This window comes from Mytilus trossulus, chromosome 1 (genome assembly GCF_036588685.1).
Source record: "Mytilus trossulus isolate FHL-02 chromosome 1, PNRI_Mtr1.1.1.hap1, whole genome shotgun sequence".
In the NCBI taxonomy this organism is placed as follows: Eukaryota; Metazoa; Mollusca; class Bivalvia; order Mytilida; family Mytilidae; genus Mytilus; species Mytilus trossulus.
This window is the reverse complement of record NC_086373.1, coordinates 10,123,505-10,148,892: the sequence shown is the minus strand read 5'-3', so window position 1 is coordinate 10,148,892 and position 25,388 is coordinate 10,123,505. Positions and strand designations below refer to the sequence as shown.

General features: G+C 31.9%; 1 protein-coding gene across 3 annotated transcripts; it reads left to right on the top strand.

Moving 5' to 3' along the window:
- Positions 1–903: 903 nt before the first annotated feature.
- On the top strand, positions 904–25,107 carry LOC134714843 (nischarin-like). 3 transcript variants are annotated; one of them, XM_063576487.1, is made up of 17 exons: positions 904–1,073; positions 3,673–3,756; positions 3,954–4,136; positions 4,663–4,711; positions 6,193–6,288; positions 9,768–9,835; positions 11,087–11,182; positions 13,195–13,290; positions 13,757–13,882; positions 14,485–14,680; positions 15,757–15,815; positions 16,105–16,233; positions 17,200–17,316; positions 17,806–17,854; positions 19,926–20,065; positions 20,823–20,857; positions 21,353–25,107. In XM_063576487.1, exons 1-17 carry the CDS (start codon positions 999–1,001, stop codon positions 23,820–23,822), a joined length of 4,068 nt encoding a protein of 1,355 aa, XP_063432557.1. In that variant the 5' UTR covers positions 904–998; the 3' UTR covers positions 23,823–25,107. The 3 variants fall into 3 exon arrangements, with proteins under 3 accessions (XP_063432557.1, XP_063432549.1, XP_063432565.1); XM_063576479.1 differs by having other exon boundaries at positions 13,126–13,290; XM_063576495.1 differs by lacking the exon at positions 19,926–20,065 and having other exon boundaries at positions 13,126–13,290; positions 17,806–17,862.
- Positions 25,108–25,388: the final 281 nt, after the last annotated feature.

Below are 25,388 nucleotides of genomic sequence, written 5' to 3'. Positions count from 1 at the left end.
TTGGTGTGTTTCCCTCGGTTTAAGTTTGTAACTTGGATTTGTTTTCTCCATCAGTCGAGTTATGACCTGAACAGCGGTATTATACTGTTACCTGTTACCTTTCTATAATTTGTATAGTCTCTTCAAATGAACTGTGACCCATTTATAAGGAGATGCCGTTACTCCCAGATTTCGGGCTTGTCCACTATGGACTTTAGGGGTCAAAAGTGGGTGCCTTATAAATATGAGTCCCTTCACTTCTCCTTGAGTTTTTGGCTTGACTAAAGTGTGTCACCCCCTATTACTATCTTTTGATTTATATGATTCGTTATTGATTCCAAATTTAATTTAAGGAACCATATGGTATTCGAGAACACACTCTACATAAAAAAGCAGAATATAAACTGTTTTCTAAATCTTTAATATTAAAAGTATAGGCAAGGATTTGTATAGTCTAACTATACAAATCCTTGGTATAGGTGAAAATAATGCCAATATTTGTCAGTGCAATTTGGGTACCCGGCCTTACGTTAGCCTTAGTTTCGTTAGTCTTTTGATGCAACTTAATTTGCTGAATCCCCTTATTTGTTGCGTTGTTCTTTTGTACATTCCCAATTGTATCTATATACCGTTTTTTAACACAACAGTAGGGGCGTCACTTCTGGAATCATGTCTAGAGCATAATTCAGTGTTGCATTCAGGGCTTGTGGTGAGTAACTTATACTAAAAATAGAGTATCATGTGTTCCGCTTAACGAGCCTCTGTAACTTCTAAAAAATATTTCATTTGAAAAACAAATATAAATATCTGTCCCATCTCTTTCATTAGTCCTATCCTCAGACAGTTTTAACAAAAATCTGAAATGAAGACCCGCCTAGTTCATTTCATTTTACATTTGTTTTCGGTTTTCAGACTAATTTGCTACTAAAAAATGTCAACAGGAAGTTGGATTATTTGGTGTTGAGAATTTTAATTTTTGACTTCTTGAATGCTGCCTACTTAATCATTTGATTAAAGGAATGGCACAGTTCGGGAGAGATTTGGACACAGCATGTATAAGAATAATTTCATCCGAAATTATTGACAAGCACACGGTAACTGGATAAGTGCTTTCTTCAAGGAAATTATATACCCCTCCCCTTGGAAGTTCAAGACATCTCACCACCAATCTGCACTTCCTACCCAAAAGAAGGAAAAGAAACCGCCTTGCTTCAATAATATTAGATAATGGGCTACAGAAATTTCACACACATCTTAAGGAAACATGCCATTTAGGCCAAGAAAAATAGGGGTCAGACCCACATGCAGGCACTTGTTTCTGTCAATGGAGGGTTTACTATCCACACATGTACGAAAAATTACTGGTGTGGATAGTGTGATGGTAGACCCCACATTGATAGAAACAAGTGTCTGCGGTCACACCTAAAATCCAATGGTCCTGTAATCTGACAGTCCTATATAGTCAGACAGGCTTGTAATCCCACAATCCTTCTAGTAAAGTCCGACGTGCAGACTTTGGTAAATTGGTATATTTTTTGGAAATGGAAATTTTATCATCATTTATCAATTAAAGGGTTCAGGTTTTGGCAGTTAATCATGCCAAATGAGAAAAAGATAAGATATTATAGCGATTTTTATTACAAAATTTTGAGTACATTTTTGTAGTAATGAGGTTGAAGATGATACACATTTTCACTGTGATAGTTTCTCGTACCAACGTCAAGACATGATAACATTGATAAATAATTGCTGCAAGAATTTTAAAAATCTTGACCCTACCAAAAGAATATGGCTAAGAATAATGAAGATGAGAAATTAATTATTAGAATCATGCATATTCACTAACTAATATGAAAATTTTAATGGGATTTACCTCCCTCTACTACTTGTAATTTGAACTTTATATTTTCTCTATAGTGAGTTCTAGAGCACTGTCAATGACCGTCCCTTGATGAATCTTGCACAGTAGCAATATCAACTCTTGCTGCTGTGCATTAGTCATGAGGAGAATCCCCGTTAGAGTAATCTCATAATATCTGTAGCTGTTTCTGAATTATCTCCCCTTGATGACCTCTGCATTGTTATGATGTAAAAGTCCCTCACTGTTGTGCACTGGTCATGAGGAGAACTATAAATTCAAAATGAGATACTATATTTCTGGTTCTTTTTTTTTCCTATTTATAAATTTTATATCATATTCTTTTAATTTTTTTAGTAAATCAACCTCATTACACTCACTGATTCTTACTGTAATTATATCCGTCATTGCTCATATTATCACTTTATTACTTTGTGAATGATGTGTATTTCACAGAAGACTAGTTTTATGATAATCATCATACATGTATTAGGGTTCTCACTAAGCATGCTTAGGCGAGTCAATGAGTCCTAGACTCATCATTTTCAAAACTTGTGAGTATAAAGAGGCATTGAAATTGTAAAATGTTGTATCAACTGAGCACATATAGCATGTATATCATAATTTTTTAAACAAAAGTTAAAAAATAATCTGAACTTGATGTCATTTCCTTGTTCTATTTTATCATGGAGACTAAAATCATATTATATATCAATGATAAAACATTTGTCTCATTGGCACTATCAAATTTCATTTCATTTCATTTTCGCACTGCCATGGCCAAAAATGATTAGTCCTTGGACTTGCCTTCAAAAATAGAATCCTGATGTTTATGTACACCTGAAGCATGCCCGACAAGGCCCATGATTGGTATAATGAAATAATGTATAAGGTCTAATGTCTACTCTATTGCCATACAAAATCAGTGACAAGAAATCAATTTGTTGACAGAAAGACAGAGTTCGAGAAATATGTTTTCCCCTGGTGGTCCTTGGAGAAAATCTCTAGCTCCTCACTATTAATCTATTGAAAAATACTAAAATTGTGTCAGTCCTATGCAAAATTTTGGTGGTGAAATCCTGAGGACTGACACTTTTTGCGAACTCTGGAAACATACATGCAATTTATTTCATACCTATAAAATATCTTCTGAAAGTGTTACTGCACCAAGAAAATTTGAGATAATTCTTTTGAAAAAGAAGGAACTTTATGCCCATATTTGCCAATGGCTTACACACATTAAACATGATACATGTATACATATACAACAGTAAAACAATGAAAATAAACATCAAAAACACTTTCTACTATAATCCTTTCTTTAATTTATATTATAAGACATGTAAGAGGATGTGGTATGAGTGCCAATGAGACAACTCTACATCCAAGTCACAATTTTTAAAAGTAAACCTTTATACCTGTTCATGAAGGTCAAAGTATAGTCTTCAATACAGAGCTTTGGCTCACACTGAACAGTAACTTGAGCAAGCTATAAAGTGTCCCAAAATGACTAGTGTACATGTAAAATATTATTCAAACAGGAAAATCAAATGTCAAATCTGTATTAAAAACAAAAAATGTGAAACGCAAATAAACCACACCAAGAAACGACAGTTTAGGAAAACATAACCATGTCCAATTTCATAATACATGTATTGTCAGTATGCATGGTATGTGGAACCATGATATAATACAGTAGTTTGTGTGGATTGGATCTCCTTTACTCATGCTTGGAATGTGTTAATTATCCCACATGTTTTCAGTTGTTCGCCCTTTAATGTTATCATAATTATCCCAGACCTCTTTTAAATCATCATAGTTTGTGTTTATTTCAGGAATATTTGATAGAGGTTACAGTTGGTACATATACATGGACAGTCAAGCACAGATACAGTGATTTCTATGAACTCCATGAGAAGGTTTGAATACTCTTTTACTCTAAAGTGAAAACGTTATAGAATTTGACAAACTTACCTATTCAGGGAGAAATAATTGTCAGAAAAATGTCCTATTTCAAATGCATAGACATGTACATTGTATATATATATATATATATATACATATATTATATTAATTAACTCAACATATATTATATATAAATTTTTCACTGTTTCAGCTTGTTTCACAATGCAAGATAGATAAGACTTTGCTTCCACCAAAGAAATTGTTTGGAAACCAGAATGAGACTTTTATCAAGAAGAGACAAACTGAGTTAGAGATTTATCTACAAACAGTATTATTTTACATGACACACAAAATTTCACCACCCTTGGCTGCATTTTTGGAGTTTCATAACTATGTAAGTTTCATAACTATGTAAGTTTCATAAATAAGTAAATGTTTTCTCTCTGTTTTAAAGCATTTAAATGTAGATGCTGTGATACTAACATACATGTTCATGTTTATTTCAATGAATAACATATTTTGATACAATAAATTACACATAATTCTTTTTCCAATATCTTTTCTTGTTCTAAAACTTTCCCCTTTAAAATTTTGGAAATCGTTGAAACAAAATAAAGGTACAATAAATATTACTGGGTTTAGTTTTTCAAAATATATCTTAAGAATTCTTTACAAAATGCCAGATGCAGCTTAGAAGGTAAAATAGAAGAAGGCGACACAAATGATGATCATTTTACTACAATTATACTGCAGGAAATGTGGCTGTATATTCCTGCAATAAAAATTAAATCAGTAGTAAAGTGTTAAGATTCACAAAATAATCAATAACAGTGTATAAAATGAATGTACAAATGTGAATATTGAATAAATCTAGATTTTAATAAGCAAGTAAAATTCTATATTCGTTATGTATTAAACAGGAGATTCATGGCATAACACAGACAATGGCGGAAGATCTTTACAATAAAGGTAAGATCTCTGACTACATAAAATTCATTATAGATTTTTTGGGAAAAGACAGCTTCAAGCCGTCAATCCTCTATGGGGTTGACCAGAGTGACATTCCCTCACATCATTCATTTTGTTTTTATAGTGTGGAAAACCCATCAACAAATCTTTCTGTGATTGATGAGAAAGAGACACACAAAAGAAAAGATTGACTTTTTAAAAACACTTTAACACATTTCCCTTCTGTTTCTCTTGAAATTATCGTATCTTGAGCTCTCCTTTACACTATTTATGTTTCTTGTACCATCTGGAAAAATCAGTATGACAAAATATTCTAAATATATCCAACCTACATTATATTTTAAAGTGACATCATTGTTGGAATGCCATACTATGCAGGAATATCCATCACTGGTTATTTTAATCATTCTCAAAGATCGTGCACTAATTAAAAAATGGTATTTGTTAAATTTAAACAATTATTTTTGCTGTAGATGATTCAAACATCAAAATGCAATACTTTAATTTGTAGGTCAACAACTTTGAAAGTAAACAAAGTCCGTGGGGATACATAAGATTGGGGAGAGAAACAATTTTATTTTTTTTTCTTCTGTAAAACTCTGTTTTAAGAATCTTCCTCAAATTCAGGAGCACTTCAATTGATGAGTAATTATCCACTAAAATAAACACTTAAAATGTGACATTTAGTATATGATTAGTAGTCTTCCATTAAAACTAAATTTTGTGTACCAACATAATCATTGTAATGGTAACAAATAAAAATTAAATTACAAATTTTCCATTTTGTAGTTTAAACCTATTTATTCATGTTGCTGTTAAATGACAGAATTCAATTGAATTTAAGATAATTAACTATCAACTTTAATCGAATGTTTAGATTTAGAAGATGTAGATCATCCATTGGTCCAAATTGAATCCTAAACTACGGAAACGAAATTACATTAAACAACAATTGATTTCAATATTGTCAACCTTTTTTCATATTCTAGCTGTTCTTTTTTTATGCCCCACCTGCCCCACCTACGATAGTAGAGGGGCATTATGTTTTCTGGTCTGTGGCTCCGTTCGTTCGTCCGTTATTCCGTCTGTGCGTCAGTTCGTTCAGGTTAAAGTTTTTGGTCAAGGTAGTTTTTGATGAAGCTGAAGTCCAATCAACTTGAAACTTAGTACACATGTTCCCAATGATATGATCTTTCTAATTTTAATGCCAAATTATAGTTTTGACCCCAATTTCATGGTCCACTGAACATAGAAAATGATAGTGTGAAGTTCAGGTTAAAGTTTTTGGTCAAGGTAGTTTTTGATGAAGTAAAAGTTACATCAACTTGAAACTTAGTACACATGTTCCCTATGATATGATCTTTCTAATTATAATTCCAAATTAAAGTTTTGACCCCTATTTCACGGTCCAATGAACATAGAAAATGATAGTGCGAGTGGGGCATCCGTGAACTATAGACATATTCTTGTTTGTTCTTCAGGTGATGTACTTCTCCAGTTGAAGGAGGTTTATTCTGTTACGCCACTACAATTACATTGTTTGACAGAAAGACTCAAACTACCAGAGCCTACATGTGGTAAATATTGAATATGCATGTATATACATGTAGTAAATACAGTTATCAATTAATTTCACTTAAATGCTGCAAACTCTTTTCATATACAAAATTAAGCGTAACTGCTAGTTTCTAACATTTTTCTATACAACCGCAAAAATTTAAAAAAAATTGTTGTCTATTGGTATGACGTTGGCTTCGTCGTCGTTGTCGTAATCCAAAGACATTTGGTTTTCACACTATAACTTAAGTATAAGAAAATAGAAATCTATGAAATTTAAACACAAGGTTTATGACCATAAAAGGAAGGTTGGGATTGATTTGGAGTTTAGGAATTAGGGGCCAAAAAGGGCCCAAATAAGCATTTTTGTTATGTTTTCGCATAATAACTTTAGTATAAGTAAACAGAAATTGATGAAATTTTAACATAAGGTCTATGACCTGAATAGGAAGGTTGGGATTGATTTTGGGAGTTTTGGTCCCAACTGTTTAGGAATTAGGGGCAAAAATCGTCCAAAATTAAACTTTGTTCAAAAAATGAATTATTTGGGTTCTTTGATATGCCAAATCTAACCGTGTATTTAGATTCTTAATTTTTGGTCCTGTTTTACAAATTGGTCTACATAAAGGTCCAAAGGGTCCAAAATTAAACTAAGTTTGATTTCAACAAAAATTGAAATCTTGGGGTTCTTTGATATGCTGAACCTAAACATATACATGTACTTAGATTTTTTATTATGGGCCCAGTTTTCAAGTTTGTCCAAATAAGGGTCCAAATTAAACCTTGTTTGATTTCAAAAAAAAATTGAATATATGGGGTTCTTCAATATGCTGAATCTAACCATGTATATAAGATTTTTAATATTTGGGCACGGTTATCAAATTGGTCCACATTGTTGTCTTTTTAAAAGGGTCTAGAATTGAACATTATTTGATTTCATAAAAAATTGAATTATTGGGGTTCTATGATATGCTGAATCTAACCATGTATTTAGATTTTGGATATTGAACCATAATAGGTAAATATCCAATTTAAAATTTTTAAGTTTTTAAGTTTAAGTTCTTAGACAACATTCATTCTGTGTCAGAAACCTATGTTGTGTCAAGTATTTAATCACAATCCAAATTTAGAGCTGTATCAAGCTTAAATGTTGTGTCTGGACATACTTGCCCTAACTGTTCAGGGTTCGACCTTTGCTGTCGTATAAAGTTGTGCCTTGCGGAGCATCTGGTTATTTTTTGTAATTATATAATTCCTTGTTTTCAAAATTCCAATAGAGAACATACTTTATATAATTGTATCAATAAACCATTTTTTGAGACGTTTTGGCCATTTGCTTTCTTCAGTTCTTTATTTTGCTCTCAACTACATGGCTGACATTACATTTTTAAATTATTATATAATTGCTATAAAAAAAAGTTTCCATTATTATGATTATGATAAAATATTTTTAAATCACTTTATATCAAAAAAGTCTAGAGATGATATTGGTATGGTAAAATTGGATGTAACAAAATAGATCTATATATATAAACTAGGAGTTATGGATATATTATATGTATTTATATATAAACTAGTATTTTTTTGCATAAAATTGAGAATTGAAATGCGGAATATGTCAAAGTGCAGACAACAGCTGAAGGCGACCAATGGGTCTTCAACGCAGTGAGAAAATCCTGCACCCAGAGGTGGTCCTTTACTGGCCCCTAAATAAAATTATGTACTAGTTCATTGAAAAAGCATGCCTGTTAGTTAGAAATACATGTATATAAATTTCTGTTTGTTATTATACACATGAACAAGTAATTCAATGTTTACTTCAGAACTTTAAATTAAAAAACTGGTATATAATAATAATTTTCAAACAGGTCTTATTGATGAAAATCAAGGCAACAGTATTAACCTGACTTTTAAAATAGCTGTGAGTCAAGAAATTTGCTCTTGATAGGGTCAGAGTATAAAGTTATAACACAGATATCTTAATGCGTTTGTGAGAAACCTTAGATGATTTACTTAATTTGAGAAGAAGCGGTCAAACTGTGAAAATTTAAAACAGACAATCATGATTATTTTAATATATCTTTTTTACATTTTAGTTCAAGGTATGATTTTTTAAAATGCTAGTTTGTTTAGAACACTGCTTTGAAACACTAACCCCTACTTGCATTTAATCAGATTTTAAATATTTTGTGTGTTTTCTTCTATCAATTTAAACACTTTTCAGAATTTTTAGTAGTAAATGATTTGAGTGTGTGTAAGTAAATAAAAAAAAAATGAGTTTTAAAGAATTGTTTTACCTACGAAAATAGCAGGTTCAGTTCCCTTTTAAACACAACAATTTAGAATAAGATTTCTTGCCCTAGGCTGAAGTGGTTAGTGTGAACTACTAAATTTGCTTGTAGCTGGACATGTATGGTTAAATCTCAAGATTATTTTCTTTTCGATGAATCAGATCCAAACTTAGATTAAATGGTTGTATACATTACAAAATGTATTTCATTAATCAGCTGATAGGACAAAGAGGTCTATTAAAAAAATTCAAACACCAATTTAAGATGCAATATATATACTTTTTGCCATCATGATCAAATCATTCTTTCAAGTACATGTCACAATAGCTTATTTGCTTCAACTGGTGCTGTAGAATTCTTTAAGATAGTTTACCATTTAGTTTTGGACAGATCAACTAGAAACTGGTAACACACATTCATTATGGTATCATATACCAATAAGGGTTTGGTCGTGATTTTATGGTTCAATGAACATATTAAGAATATAGTGTCACTGGACAAGGAACGCTTAAATAATGTGCAACTTAGTAATCCTTCCTTCCAAAACACAAACACAACTCACCTCCATTCTACCATGTTATTTTTAAGTGATACTAAATTATAGGTATTATTACTATGGAATCATTTATATTTAGTGGATACCAATTTTTGCTGATGTTTAAAATTATAGTGGTTTTCCCAAAGTCTGCATACAAGCATATAAAAAGTTTATTTAGTTGAACATTTAATCTGTGGTTAACCATACCCATCGAATCCATGGAAAATTGGTATAATGTACCACAAATATTAGTTATCACAAATCACAGTAATTGAAAGACAATAGGAGATTTTATGGCCAATAGTGACGTAGAATTGTCATATACAGAAAAGATTACCTGATACAATCAACCTAACTTCAGTGAAACAAAAGATATACCAAATACAGCTCATTTAATACTTTTAAACATTACAAGTTTAAAAATAAAATTAATTTAGATTAAAATGATAAGCTTGAAATTTAAGTTTATTTTGAATCATTGAGTATCTTAAAAATAATGTATTATCCGATTTAATGTTCAATGTTATATTGATTTTTTGTATTAAACTACAGAAAATATTAGAAAAAAATGATACTTCATAATTTGTAAAAACAATATATATATTTGTTATAGAATGATTATACAGTAATAGAATACAGAACATATGTAATTATAACATATCTTTTACAGATAGTGGAGATACAAAGAAAGACATAGGACATATTTTAGATTTTATAACCAGAGTGAAATGTTTACATGTTAGTATATTAGTATAGTAATTGCAGTATATAACTGTGTCATATTTAGAATGTTCTCAAGCATATTTTCTATGGAGAATAAACTTTTGTTATTATATGATAGGACTTATTGTCCCTGATAACAATTTTATGCCAGTTTCATTGATGCTTATTTTCTTGAAAACTGTAATGACAAAATGATGATCACCAAAAATGATCAGCAATACAAAAATGCCAGTTAAGTAATATGTTTAAAATGTTTTTCACCAAAAATGTTATGGTCTCCCTACATTCCCAACTCTTCTTTTGATTAGACAACACATACAACCATATTATTTTATGTATTTATAAGTTGATTGACTCAGAAAATTTATATCAAAAGAGTGGCAGATTAATAGGGGAGACGCTGACTGATCTAAGGACAGATGGGTTATCTAAAAGTCTGGACAGTTAAAACACCATTTTTTGCTTTACAGTTAATATATTTTTATGTTTTTCTTAACATCTTGAACATTTCTACATGTATTCTGATGATGTGGTTTTTCACAATATAAGCATTTCTTACGTGTTGTCATTAATTGTTTTTCATTCTTTACATTTGTTGTTTAGGCAATAAACAAAGCAGTTATTACAATTTCTTATTCTTCATAACTTGAATCTATAAATAGTCCGGTGAGCTAGCATACCACCCTGGCTTGTTCCTTACGATTCTTAACCTTGTATGCTACACTCAATTCTGTAGGAAAAGTTTCTCAGGTTGTCTGCATTTGACCTCGACACTGGTAAATCAATCAAATTTTGAATATATGCGACTGCTATTTTTATGGTTCTGACCAAACCTCTCTCTCAATATAGCTACAGCTTAATAGTAATTTGCACTTGTGAGTTGTAATCCGGCGATACATTGCACAGCTAAGTGTTGAATTTGATTTTTCAAAATATAATAACATGATACATAACAATAGAACAACATTAACAAACTATATGGTGACGTTACTATAGATAAATGAAACAGCTTTAAAAGTACTGTTAATGTTAGACGCGTTAGTTAAATTGTCTCTTAATCACCTAAAGCCGTCATGCTTCAGTGATTCCCTATATAATCAAGCAAATTTCCCAACCAAAAAGGGGGCAGGGCTCCCCTGGATCCGCCTATGCAAAAGATTAAATTTTATTCATATCTGATTTAGATTTTTTATGGGAAATATGTCATAAAATATTTTGAAACAACTTAAAAACAGTTCTACATTTTGATATTGTTTATATTTTTAGGTCAAAGGTCAACAACACCCAGTAGGAAGCAGTAATATACTGATGGCAAAGTTAAAGTTTGATTTGACTTTGTACAAGTCATTGGAATGTTTAGAAGTAAGATCAGGATTTTATTGATTTCTGCAATGCAATAATGATAGAGATTTGTTGTATATACAAGACAAATAGTTTCTTATTTTTTCATTCATAAATACTATTTTAATTCAAGTGGTATGATACATTTTTAACAGAGTGATATATCATGCTTAATACAGATTAATAAACAACCCCACAAAAGATCAACTATCTAGTCATTTCTAGTTGAAGGGTATACTTCTGGCAAATACCAAAGCAAAGAAGGTAAAGTAGAGATAAATTTAAGAAATAATTCATGGGGGCTTGAATATATCGTGATTTTACCACGGGTTGGCCCTTTATGAAAAATATTTTACCCTGAGCGATAGCGAGGGGTAAAATATCGGCATAAAGGGACAACCCGTGGTAAAATCTAGATATATTCAAGCCCCAATGAATTATTTCGATTCTAATAGGACAAATACGGCAATTTTTTTAGGTCGAAGTGCTCTAGGTAGAGGCTGATAGTTGCCGTTGCCATAAATAAACGCACCATTCAGTTGGCGTAAAAGAACGGAACAAACTGAATTAGTGACATGCTAAACTATTTACCATTATGTTTTTAGATAGTTTTGGGTGAATTTAATGATAATTTACTTATATGTCGTATATATTTTTTTTTTAAATTGGCTTATATCACATTTTAGCATCGTTTGTTTGCGTGTTCTAGTTGTGATGATTTTCGGTTTCACAAGCGTGTATTTTCCCGTAAAATGCTTATATTCTGACGTCGTTGTTCTATGACATCGGGTAGCTCATTCATTAAAATACATATGACGTGGGAGTACAATAGGAACAGCCCTATCAATATATTCATATTTTACCACGGGTGTGTACTCAAAGCGTTTGAAGGACGTCATGTTAGAATTTTGTATATACCCTACCTGAGTTAAGATTTAAACGAAATGTCTCAGTTTTAAGATTTAAACAAAATGTCTCAGTTTTTAGAAAAACACTAGAAAAATACACTAGGTCTCCAGCAGTCAAAACACAGATACTTATACATGTACATGGTATTCAATGTGTAATTGTATGAAAAATTGAACTCTGGTCACAAAAAACACCAGTTACAAAACGCAAATTAAACCAGTTACAATCATAACATTATGATGATAATGCATTTATAAGCAGCATGATTCTATCTCATGTATATTATACCATTTAAAAGTTATTAATCATTATTGTAATAATGCTTTAATTTGCATAATCATTGAGTGTCACTTACACTACATCAGACCACGGCTAGACTGGTATTATAGCTATGTATGTACTCCAATTAAAATGATTTAAATCATATTCTAATATGACATGCTTCTTTCGCTTTGTAAACAAACCCATGCTCTAAATCCAATAAAATTTGTTTGCACATGCGTTTATTGACTACTGCAGAATAATGAATTTTATCAAATTGGCATGCATTTTATATGATTCATTCACTTTAAACACTTCCAAACTCTTAAATGATGCACATATTGTTATTGTTACTAATTCATTTATTATGACTGTAATGTGTTGCATTCTGAAATTGATATATTTGACCTAGACACGACACCCCTTCATGTTGGCTGTTCAAACTCCTCCCTCTGAAAATTCGCAGTGCCAGTTGTTTGCTTCTTTACAAACAAAAAAGGGTGGTTTATGGAAGAGCCTACACAAACGATCTACACTTATACACATCAGACATAGAAATTACCTTAATTGTCCTAATCAGATTCAAAATAATTGATGAAAGCTATACTTTATTATTGTTTTAACATGGTAGGCATTATATTTGTGTTATTTTAGCCCTCACTATCGCTCAGGCAAAAATAATCATGAATATAATGCCTACCCATTTTAAAACTACAATAAAGTATAGCTTGCATCAATTATTTCTTAAGTGAAAACTGTATGTGTTATACTTATGTAACCTTGATATTTTCCAGTTAGAGCATTGTGATCCATTGTTGATATCTGGTTTAGAGATATACTTATATAACCTTGATATTTTCCAGTTAGAGCATTGTGATCCATTCTTGATATCTGGTTTAGAGACAAACAAGCAGTCAATAGAACATTTATTTATACACTATTCTTTAAACTCCATACGGGTAAGTTTGTCATTTAATTGAAGTCCAGATAAAATAATTTTTGTTATCATATTTAATTTAATGATGAGTGCTTGCATATGTTTCAATGTACAAGTTTTCAAAATTTCATATGATGAGCCATTCCTACTTCATCATTATCCTCAGATGTTTCTGCTGCATTAAAATATTTCTGACGTCTTATTGAGAGTTAGATGAGAAATCAGAACCTATTTAATGGTATTTTCCTAAATATAAAAGGTCTGTTTGAAAAAAACTGAGAGTGTAATGACTTTTGACAGACTAAAGTTCCGATACTCAGTCTTTCCTATATGCACACTACATATTTGAACTTTTATATTGTAACACATTTATATGAAGTAGTTGACTGTTTTGTTGATTGTTGAAGTAGTTGACTGTTTTGTTGATTGTTGAAGTAGTTGACTGTTTTGTTGATTGTTGAAGTAATTGACTGTTTTGTTGATTGAAGGACATTATGCTACAAGATATTCCCCATTGGAAAGCCGAGGATGGGACTATGGTTGTATCACATTGGGAGAATTTGATAGAAGTAGATTTTAGTCACAACTCAATATTACACATAGATGATAGTGTGGTATGTTTTATACAGTTGTTTTCAAGATTTTTAAAATGTGTTGTTTATGCTTATAATTTAGAAGGGAGCTTGAGGTTCCAAAAACAAAACCGAAAACTTGCATTAGTTACTGTAATTTACTTTGTAGTTTTTGTATTTTTTTTTTAATCATTATTGTAAAGTAGATTGAGACAAATTTAGTCACTCAGTAATAGAATCCCCTTGTTATATTCTTATTAGTTTATACAAGTTAATTTGATGTAAGATAAGCAATGGCAATAATCTGTATCAGCCGTCTACGATGATATTGGTTATATCAGCCATAGATTCTCATTAAAAAAAAAGAGGTTATCATATGGGTTTTTCAATATCACACCTGTATTAACCATAATAATCCATAGAGCTCTACTGGTAAAGGGTTGACATGGTGTGCAATATTGATAAGTCATATCATTTGCACTTTATTATATACTTCAAAATGACATGTTTTTGTTTGAGTTCGATGAAGCTAGTGAACTTGGACTGATATGATATCATACAGAACGATTGATATTGATAACTTATATTTATAAGACAGTACAATGTATGAACATTTTATAAGCCTTTTTGTTTTACATTTGCAGCAATTATTACCCCGAGTAGAAGTACTTGACTTGAGTTACAACAAACTGGAATCAATAGAGCATCTGAACTGGTTAAGTCAGTTGACGATACTTAATCTGTCATACAATAACATCAGTCATCTCGACTCTCTACATACAAAGCTAGGAAATCTAAAGAAACTTAATCTAGCTGGCAATAAACTCAGTAGTCTCAGTGGTAGGTGCCACTTTGTTTTATATCTAAACTCGCTACATACAAAGCTAGGAAATCTAAAGAAACTTAATCTAGCTGGCAATAAACTCAGTAGTCTCAGTGGTAGGTGCCACTTTGTTTTATATCTAAACTCGCTACATACAAAGCTAGGAAATCTAAAGAAACTTAATCTAGCTGGCAATAAACTCAGTAGTCTCAGTGGTAGGTGCCACTTTGTTTAATATCTAAACTCGCTACATACAAAACTAGGAAATCTAAAGAAACTCAATCTAGCTGGCAATAAACTCAGTAGTCTCAGTGGTAGGTGCCACTTTGTTTTATATCTAAACTCGCTACATACAAAGCTAGGAAATCTAAAGAAACTCAATCTAGCTGGCAATAAACTCAGTAGTCTCAGTGGTAGGTGCCACTTTGTTTTATATCTAAACTCACTACATACAAAGCTAGGAAATCTAAAGAAACTTAATCTAGCTGGCAATAAACTCAGTAGTCTCAGTGGTAGGTGCCACTTTGTTTTATATCTAAACTCGCTACATACAAAGCTAGGAAATCTAAAGAAACTCAATCTAGCTGGCAATAAACTCAGTAGTCTCAGTGGTAGGTGCCCCATTATTTTATACCTTGATAGAGTTCAGTGTTTTTATTTATAATATAAATAAGAAGGTGTGGTATGATTGCCAACAAGACAGCTCTCCACAATAGACAAAATGATCTAGAAATCAATAACTATAGGTCACCATACAGCCTTCAACAATGAGCAAAACTCAGTATGCCTTTATGGAGTGCAATGCTTTTATTTAAGTCTGCTTTGTATTGAAGGAGACCTTGATATTTATATTTTGTGCCTTGATTTATTTGTATAGGTAACAATTTTAACTGATCACTTAAATTTGTTGTTTACCTGTACTGTGATTAATAATAATGAACAAAATCCATGATAACACATTCATTTCAAGAGAGAAAATGTCATGAACTATTTCACAGAAAATATAGATTTTTTCAGAGAGAACATAGAATTTTGAGTATTGACATATGGCAAAAATACATAATGATGTTAATTTTTTGATATTCTGTTATAGGTTTGTCAAAACTATTTTCATTGGAGAATTTAGATGTGATGGATAACAACATCTCTCAGGTTAGTTTGTCTGCTTGGTTGTTCATCTACTGATTGAAATACATGTATTTGATATTCAATAGATGTTTTACCTAAACCTTGCACCCATTATCATTACCAGACCTCAACTTTTATTCTGACATACTTATTATCCTGTAGCCCACAAGTTTAATGCAGTTTAATTGGGCTGTTTGTAAGTTTGTTAAAGATTCAGTTTAATGCTGACCTCATAAGAAAAATTTAAACAGAATTTATTTTGACAAAATTTGTAATAATAGATGTCTTTTCTTATGCATAATTTGTTTTTCAGATACCAGAAGTAAAGTATGTGTGTGGACTCCCGTGCTTAGAATGTCTGTATCTGACGGGTAACCCTGTTACTGCTGTATTGGACTATAGGACTAAGGTCTTAGCTATGTTTGGTGACAGGGTTGTTGAGGTATGTATGTGTGTGGACTCCCGTGATTAGAATGTCTGTATCTGAGGGGTAACCCTGTTACTGGTTGTTGAGGTATGTATGTGTGTAGACTCCCGTGATTAGAATGTCTGTATCTGAGGGGTAACCCTGTTACTGGTTGTTGAGGTATGTATGTGTGTGGACTCCCGTGATTAGAATGTCTGTATCTGAGGGGTAACCCTGTTACTGGTTGTTGAGGTATGTATGTGTGTAGACTCCCGTGATTAGAATGTCTGTATCTGACGGGTAACCCTGTTACTGGTTGTTGAGGTATGTAGGTGTGTAGACTCCCGTGATTAGAATGTCTGTATCTGACGGGTAACCCTGTTACTGCCGTATTGGGCTATAGGACTAAGGTCTTAGCTATGTTTGGTGACAGGGTTGTTGAGGTATGTATGTGTGTAAACTCCCGTGCTTAGAATGTCTGTATCTAACAGGTAACCCTGTTACTGCTGTATAAGACTACAGGACTAAGGTCTTAGCTATGTTTGGTGACGGGGTTGTTGAGGTTTGTTAAGTGGGGCTTTCCACAATTATTTGTCTTTTCAACATTCATATGTAAGGTATTATTCATACTTTCATGCACTGAATGATATCCTCAGACAACTTCTTTTCAGAACTATTTTACCAACACCTGATGAGAAGCCTTCTAAACAGTCAACTTCATTCTGCCAACAATTTCTATGCAAGAGACAAGGCATATCAAGCGCTTTTGGCTCAGCTTCTTACATATTTATATGTTAAACATTTTGTAGCTTAAATCTAAACATCATATCCTGTTTGTCAAGTACAAGTGTATGAATCTGTATAAATATAGGAATTATTTGTCTGAATAAGGCCATGTTTATGATAAAATATTTGTATTACAAGGGAAAATTTACATCATTTTACGTAAAGAGTCATAAGTTTATAAGAATTAGAAAATGTAAGATTTAACTTAACTTACAGGCTACATTGGATCAAGAAAAACCAACAGAGAAAGAACTAGATACTGTCAGAGTTGTTCAAGCAATACAGAAATCTAAAGAGAAGAAAGAAGAGAAAGAGAAAGAGAAAGAAAAAACAGTATGTTTATTTATGGATTTCCATGGTAGAAAAAAATATGATAGATTGTTGTGTTTTTATACCAAAAACATTTGATCAGAATGCTGCATTATGGGTATGCAGATACACTATGTATAATGAAAAAAATCAAAGATAAAATTTATCAAAATATTGATAGGATACACTGTTCTATTGAAGAAAGAATAAATAGATAACATATTTCAATAGAAATGATTGAATTACATAGGTTTATTTGAAGGACAAAGATGTAAACAACTTAAAGTTGCTGTATGTCCGTCAACCACATGCAAACCCAGACCTCAAGGTCAGAATTATTTGTCCTTGGTAGGGTAATGAGCCTTCCAACAGAGTGTTATCTTGCAAGCTAGATAATTATGAGTTAGACTTTGGTTTATATTCATTTTAAATGTGTATGTTTTTGTTCTGAATGTACATCTTATATTTTAAGTACCCAGCAATCCATCATCTTTTCTATATTGTGTATTTCAGACATCTTATACAAGTTTGAGAAGAGAATCTGAGTGCAGTCAAACTTCAGGTAATGAAGTATGTATCTTCCTTCCTTCAAACCTTGTTTACCATTGTCGACATACATATACCCTATCACTGTGTTTATGCAGAATATTCGAGTTAAAATATGAAACTATATATTTAAAGCATAAGGAATTGTTTATTTCACAGTAATGGAATTGATAGATTTATCATTATTTTTTACTCCAAATTGTTAAATTTAGATTTAACATCAGTTGATACCTTTGTGAGTTTTATATCTTATTTAGGCTGTTTCATCTATTCAATGTTGCTCTCAATTTCTGTAACATATCTTAGAATAAACTGACAGTCCATGTTGTAAGATAAATAACTATCATATTCATGCTTTCTGCTGTAATCACCAGCTTAAACCATGGCATCATCCAATTATACCATTACCAGTCAATATGTACCTCCTTTTATGACTGCCATTCAAATAAAATCACTATAAATTTGCTATAAATGCTTAAAATAATCATGTACAGTACATAATATATGATATCCTCCAAGTTTTACAAGTATTTGTATACAGCATTTCCCTGAAATGATTATTTTGACATTTTTATATGACCGCAAAAAAATTTTGTGGTCGTATATTGGTATGACGTTGGCGTGTTCATCGTCGTCATCGGAAGACACTTTTGTTTTCGCACTATAACTTTAGTTTAAGTAAATAAAAATCTATGAAATTTTAACACAAGGTTTATGAACACAAAAGGAAGGTTGGGATTGATTTTGGGAGTTTTGGTCCCAACAGTTTAGAAATTAGGGGCCAAAAGAGGGCCCAAATAAGCATTTTTCTTGGTTTACAGAATAACTTAAGTATAAGTAAATAGAAATCTATGAAATTTTAACACAAGGTTTATGAACACAAAAGGAAGGTTGGGATTGATTTTGGGAGTTTTGGTCCTAACAATTTAGGAATTAGGTGCCAAAAAGGGGCCCAAATAAGCATTTTTCTTGGTTTTCGCATAATCACTTTAGTATAAGTAAATAGCAATCTATGAAATTTAAACACAAAGTTAATAACAATAAAAGGAAGATTGGAATTGATTTTGGGATCCAAATTCAGAGCTGTATCAAGCTTGAATGTTTCGTCCATACTTGTCCCAACTGTTCAGGGTTCTACCTCTACGGTCGTATAAAGCTGCGCCCTGCAGAGCATCTGGTTGTCCATTGTTCAACATTTGAAATAAATGCACACACAAATTTATTAGTTTGCCTATCAGTAATTTCAAGTATTTTTTATCATTATACAATTATCATGATTATAGCCTTTGTATGAGGTCGATACCAAGTTTATATCAATCTAAGAGAACCGTTTTGACTGAGGACGAAGTCTGAGGTTGATATGCTTCTCTAGGTCGATATATAATCATATTGGTTTGACCTCAACCAAAGGCTACAATTGTTTTATCATTTATCAACTTCTATTGCCTGTGCAATATAAAGTTGGGGATTACTAGAACATATTTTTAGTAACATGCTGTATGGCCTGTGCAATAAGCTGTTTTACCTACAAAAAGCTAAACACAACAGTATTTATGTGCAAACTTAGTAAATACAAATGTACATGTGATCATCTTTTAATGACCCACAAATCATCAAAAAGATTTCAATTAATGATATCTAATATTATCGCTATTTTGTGCATTTTTCCTTTGATCTTTTTTGTGATATTTTTCGTATCATGCTACTCCCTTGAGAAGGAAAATTATCGCTAGAAACTAAGAAGGCATGTAGTGTTGCTCACGAAATTGACATGAAGTTGACAACATCATCATAAGTAAAATAGCGATAAACAGATTATCATTGGTCATCTCAACTCGATTGCTTTTCTCGCTTTCGCCGTCATGGCTCAAGCAAGAAAATCAATCTCTATAAATATTATCTAAATTCAGAATGGCAGTTTTATTTTTTGCTAAATCTATTCAGTTGCAATATTTTGCAACAATAAAAACTTCTGAAATTTTTTCTGAATTTACAGTATTGATTTGTTTTCCTTTGGTGTTGATAAAATAAAAATCAAACAGTCTTATAAACCAGCAGTAAATATTGATGTATATGTTGACTTGTAGAATTAGGTTGGAGCACAGTTCGTCCCACTAGTCTTTCATCAGCAAGTAACCAAGAATCATCTAACATAAAATCATCAGATATTGGCCAGAACAGAACATCAAGCACTTCAAGCATGGCTTCACTAACTTCATCTTCAGAGGTTAGTTTTATAACAGCAGAGTTTATTTATGACTCACCTAGAGGCATTATGTTTTCTGGTCTGTGCATCTATTCATTCCTTTGTTCATTTGTCTGTCTGTTTATCTGTTTGTCCGTATGTCAGTCTGTCCAGTTTCAGGTGAATGTTTTTGGTCAAGGTAGTTTTTGATGAAGTTGAAATCCAGTCAACTTGAAACTTAGTACACATGTTTCTTGTGATAGGATCTTTCTAATTTTAACCAAATTAAGAGTTTTTACCCTGATTTCACAATCCACTGAACATAGAAAATGTTGTGCTAGTGGGGCATCCATGTACTATGAAAACTATGCATGTTTCTATTGCTTCCTAATACTTGCACCAAAATATGTGTATAAAAAATCTAAATTCTTATGGTGTGATGCTAGTGTATTATAAAATTGATTATATTCGATTCTATGGTTCATTTTTGTAGAAAATAATGGGTATTGAATGTTATATTTTCTAAAGACTTTTATAACAAATAATTGAGGTAATCCCCAGCTTGTTTAGTTTTATACTGTGCATTGTAATAAATGAATATCAAATCAAATGAGCTTATATTTGATTTCTTCTTTCTTTATATTGCATTCAGAGCAAACTCTCTGAAATGAAAACAATAAAGACATTCAAACTATAATTCAGGATTCCATTAAGTGATACTATATAAAAGAATCCTCTGCTTTAAATACACATTGACACACAAACACATATGTACTAATAAATGATTTTGTATTTACAGCCTAAACAGGATCATCTGGAAGAACAAACCATGGTGTAAGTATATGTGTGGATAGTTCAGTTCATATTATATTCCCCCTCTCCCCCTATACCAATAATGGAGAAAAAAAATGTTGCATCCCACTGATAAAAAGTGAAAAGCCATTATTTTTTTTAAAGAAAACATGTTATATTTAAAAATTTAATGTTTACAAATTTTTGAATTTTTTGAAATACTAAGGCTTTTCTACCGCAGGCAAAGATGAGTTCATGTGAGGAGCCTGTATTTCAAATTCTACGATTTTTGTTGCTGTATATCACTTTTGTTTTTATATTATAAAATTAAGAATGGAAATGGGGAATGTGTCAAAGAGACAACAACCCGACCAAATAAAAAAACAACAGCAGAAGGTCACCAACAGGTCTTCAATGTAGCGAGAATGTAGTTTATTATTTGAACAAAAATCAGGACTGACATACGAAACCAATTTTGTTATTATATACACACACATATATAATTTGAAATGGTTAAAATGTTGTTTTTTATTTTAGCGGACATAAAATGACTGAAAAAATGGTGAAATCATCCAAAGACAGTTCAGCGATTAATTGTAGTAAATTACCCACAATGCACAACAAAGATTTTGCTACCTGGATGCAGAATAGATTGTTTGGAACATTAACTGACTCTGAGCCAGTGGCAGAAAAAATCATAGACATTTTATGGTGCATGGTCGTTCAATATTCAAACCAACAGGTGATAGAACCCAGTTGTGTGGTGTTGACTGAAAGAAGAATCTTTATTCTAAGACTGAAAAAGGGAAAATCTACAACTATGAACATTCCAGACATGGAGACATTTTACATTATGCCATTGTCAAATATACATGAGGTTTTGATTGGTGCCTGCTACTCATTTATACGATTGGAAGAGTCGTTCGTTTCCTCGAGTGGAACATTTGCATTGGTTGTTACTGATGCAGATGCTGGAAAATCTTTTGCTGATGGAGTAGAAAACTGTCTAAAGCAGGATCAAGCTGTGGCTGGAGTATCACCATTAACCAATCATTCTCAGTATGGAGATCTTGCTAAGCATATCTTTAAGCTGGAGGATGAACAAGGTCTCAGTACTGGACGATTAGCATTTGCCATGTGTGTAACTATAGCTGGTATAGAGCAAATGTCAATGTTACTTTTATCAGAGAACGGTGTATATTTAATTGATTTAGATTGTCTGTTCTGGCCAAAGCCATCATACATCACAATATTAGAGGATATTAAATCTCCCAACTTCACATTCCTTCAGAATCATTCCATTGGCACTAAAATTAGTGATATCACAATCAACATAACATTCAAAGAGAAACATGCTCATAAAACACTACCACATCAAAATGATATCAAATATGAAAAATATGGATTTTCGATAATATTTCATGAACTAATTGGACCTGTAGGCTTTCATGTGTCTTTTTTCTCAGTGAAATCTAGAGATGCATTTCTGGACAGATTAACTAACCTTAGGTCTGAACATGCTCACCAGATGTCGCCTACGATTAGGGAGGAACCAGAAGGGGGCAATGAATCCTCTGACAGTCTGGATATTTCTTCTGAGGATGACGGAGATATTAGCATCAGAGTTTCTCCAGCCAGTAATGTAACAGGCAAAGATAGGTCATTTACTGTGGCTGGTACAAATGTCCACTCTGAACAATTAGGCCTGTCAGGACTGTCAAACAAAATGTTTGATGTTCTTTATCTAACTCCTGAGTTAGGATCACACTTACAAGAGTCACTACAAAGCTACAGTTTGATAAAACCATTAACCTCCAAACTAGAAATGTTAGCTAAAGCCTCTGGTAGTGACTTGGTGCATTACTTTCATTCAGACATCTCTCTGATTGGTTCAGAACAGGAGCAATTACATCATGTCATGTGGGGTACAGTCGTACCCTACCAAGATATTAAACATGAAATTGTTACTCTGATCATGTTTAGTACAAGGTCCATGTACTTTATATCTGAACAGCTTGTCAAGTCTCCAGTGGTTGAACGTCCATCGTGGATGACTCACTCCCGTAATAAATCTGACTCTGTAATTGGATTCCAGGTGAAGCATCTCGACAAACACCACAGTTCAGGGATAATTCATAGCTCACAGAGTAGAGGGACAATCATCAGATCATATCACGTCTTTAATTACCGTGACCTCAAGCAGGTCAATATTGGCTTATTTGATCAATGTGTTCGTATCACTGGAAAAGATCAGAATTCTGTTTACACAATTGTTACTCGTGATTCTATGGTCACAGAAAAGGTATTGCACTACCTCAATGCAATGCTTTCCATTTTCCAGTCCTCACCAATGTTAGAGAAGAGTTCTAGTGACTTAGAACAAGATTTTTATAGAGCATTTGATAAACGCACAAAGACAACTATTGAAGGCATGGAGTATACTCACCCGAGTCGTGTACAGTTTGTATATCCAGGAGAGGATGTCATCACAGATCTACTGTATGTTATTACTGAACATTTACGATTGCCTCTCAATGCTAAGAGAAAGGCAGACATTTTGATGTATCTACAGGGTTATATAAAGTCATCTGAATCAGATGGGATTGAACTATTGTCAAAGTCAATTGTTTTAACCAATCAGTACTTGTGTATTATAAATGAGGATGTTGTCAGTTATCCACTGCCAGACTTTGTAAGGGGAATTCCCAACACGCCAAGATATGTCTTGACTGAATGCAGGAAAGTAGATTTTCTGAAGAGAATATTATTGTTCAAAGAAGACAGTAAGATAGCAACACTGATCTTCTCAGATGAACCAGATGATATTGTGGTGGACGCTGATCACTTTAGTTTAGACAGTGACTCCAAGGGGAGACAATCTCCACCAGAAATTGAAATAATGTTGTTCATTCAAAGTGAAAAGGAGATGGACAAATTTGTTCTGTTACTTAGAAACCAGTGGCGAGATATACAACATGGCAGTGAATTAGAAGTACATTTATTGTAGAACTAGACTCCGTTTTTTTTCTAAAAATCATAAAAAGTTCAATTTCACAGCCATTTATTCTTTTGAAATGTTAGCATATACAGCTTAAAGTATATATAAGCTACACTGACCTCTAATGTGATATACTGTTTATACAGAAAGAGAAATAATTCTTTTTAAAAGTTTTAAGGTGCTTCAATTGATATAAGGATATAACATTAACTTACTGACCTCATTATAAAGCTTCTAAAAACTTATTGCAATAGTTATTTCTAAAGACTAGTAGCATCATGTAAAGGTCCTTTGATTCAACAAATAATAATCAAGAATCAAACATGCAGGTTCATTACAAGATTATTTTAATGTTTTTTTATGTTCTTGATTTATATATATTTTTTATGGTTTTGGACAACAATTGTAAAGATGTGTTTTTATTAAGTGCTATATCATGAATACTCATGAATACTTAATTTGTTAGCATGTGAACTGAAGCAGACATTTGCAATAAAGGAAACCAAAAAAAACCAACCCAACTGACTTTAAATAAGGAGAAAAGAATGCTGTACTATCTGGATTAACAAGCATTAAAATAATAAAGGTTGTTAGCTAACACAAAAATGGAAGATTTTGATAACTGTTTTATCATCGTGTAAAAGATAAACTGTTTAAAAACTGTGTAAGGTTTAAAAACTGTGTAAAGTAGTTAAGGATAAGCAAGACATATTTCCATTGCAACTGCATTAAATTATTCAACACAACATTTTCTCCACTTATCAAGGTCTTATATTTACAACTGGAAACATTTCAATCATCTGACAGTGAATTATAACATATCTTTCTTCAATTAATTGTTTTTAAATTTATAAATAATTGAAGGTTTTAACTACCTCCTGCAAAGTTGACTTTAAATGAATTTGGCTATTAAGTTAGGTCCATTTTGATCATTTAGTGTTTTGTGTCATGTGTTAGTAATGATACATTCTTGACTTCAAATATATCAGCTTTCCTTATGAAGGAAAATCATAGTTCTTATTAAATGTTATTTTCAATGCTCTATGCTTTCTGTGAAAGAAATAAAAATTAAAAACCAATAGTGTAATCTACAAAAAATTATTAGTTCTGTATTTTAATATTATTTTAAAATTTCTAATTGATCCCAAGAGAATGACTGTTTTATACACTGTTATCATGTCACACCATGTTGCCAGACCAATTTTAATGTTTTTATGTTTACTTTAATATATATTTATACACTGCCTTCTGTTTATATTTTAACAGAGGTCTGAATAAAATAATGAAACTGATACTCTAACATGAATTTAGTCAAATAACTTGCTCTCAAATTGAAATGATTTTACAGAACAAATAGTGATACAGCAAACCAATAAAACTTACTTTTAGATGTCATCCGTACGGTCTCACATAATTAAAGCCATTCAATGAAATCATATTAGAATATCTAAACTGGATGTTTTCACAAGTTTTAAAATAATATAAAAATAAAAAGTGGTACAATCGCCTGCGAGACAAATCTTAACCAGAGATCAAATGACTTATAGGTCACTGTACGGCCTTCAACAATTAACA

Coding starts and splice junctions, on each gene's coding strand:
- LOC134714843 (XM_063576479.1), top strand. CDS start 999: ATGGCACAGTTCGGGAGAGATTTGGACACAGCATGTATAAGAATAATT. Junction 9,836..11,086: donor CCAGAGTGAAATGTTTACAT/GTTAGTATATTA, acceptor TTATATTTTTAG/GTCAAAGGTCAACAACACCC. Junction 20,858..21,352: donor CTGGAAGAACAAACCATGGT/GTAAGTATATGT, acceptor TTTTTATTTTAG/CGGACATAAAATGACTGAAA.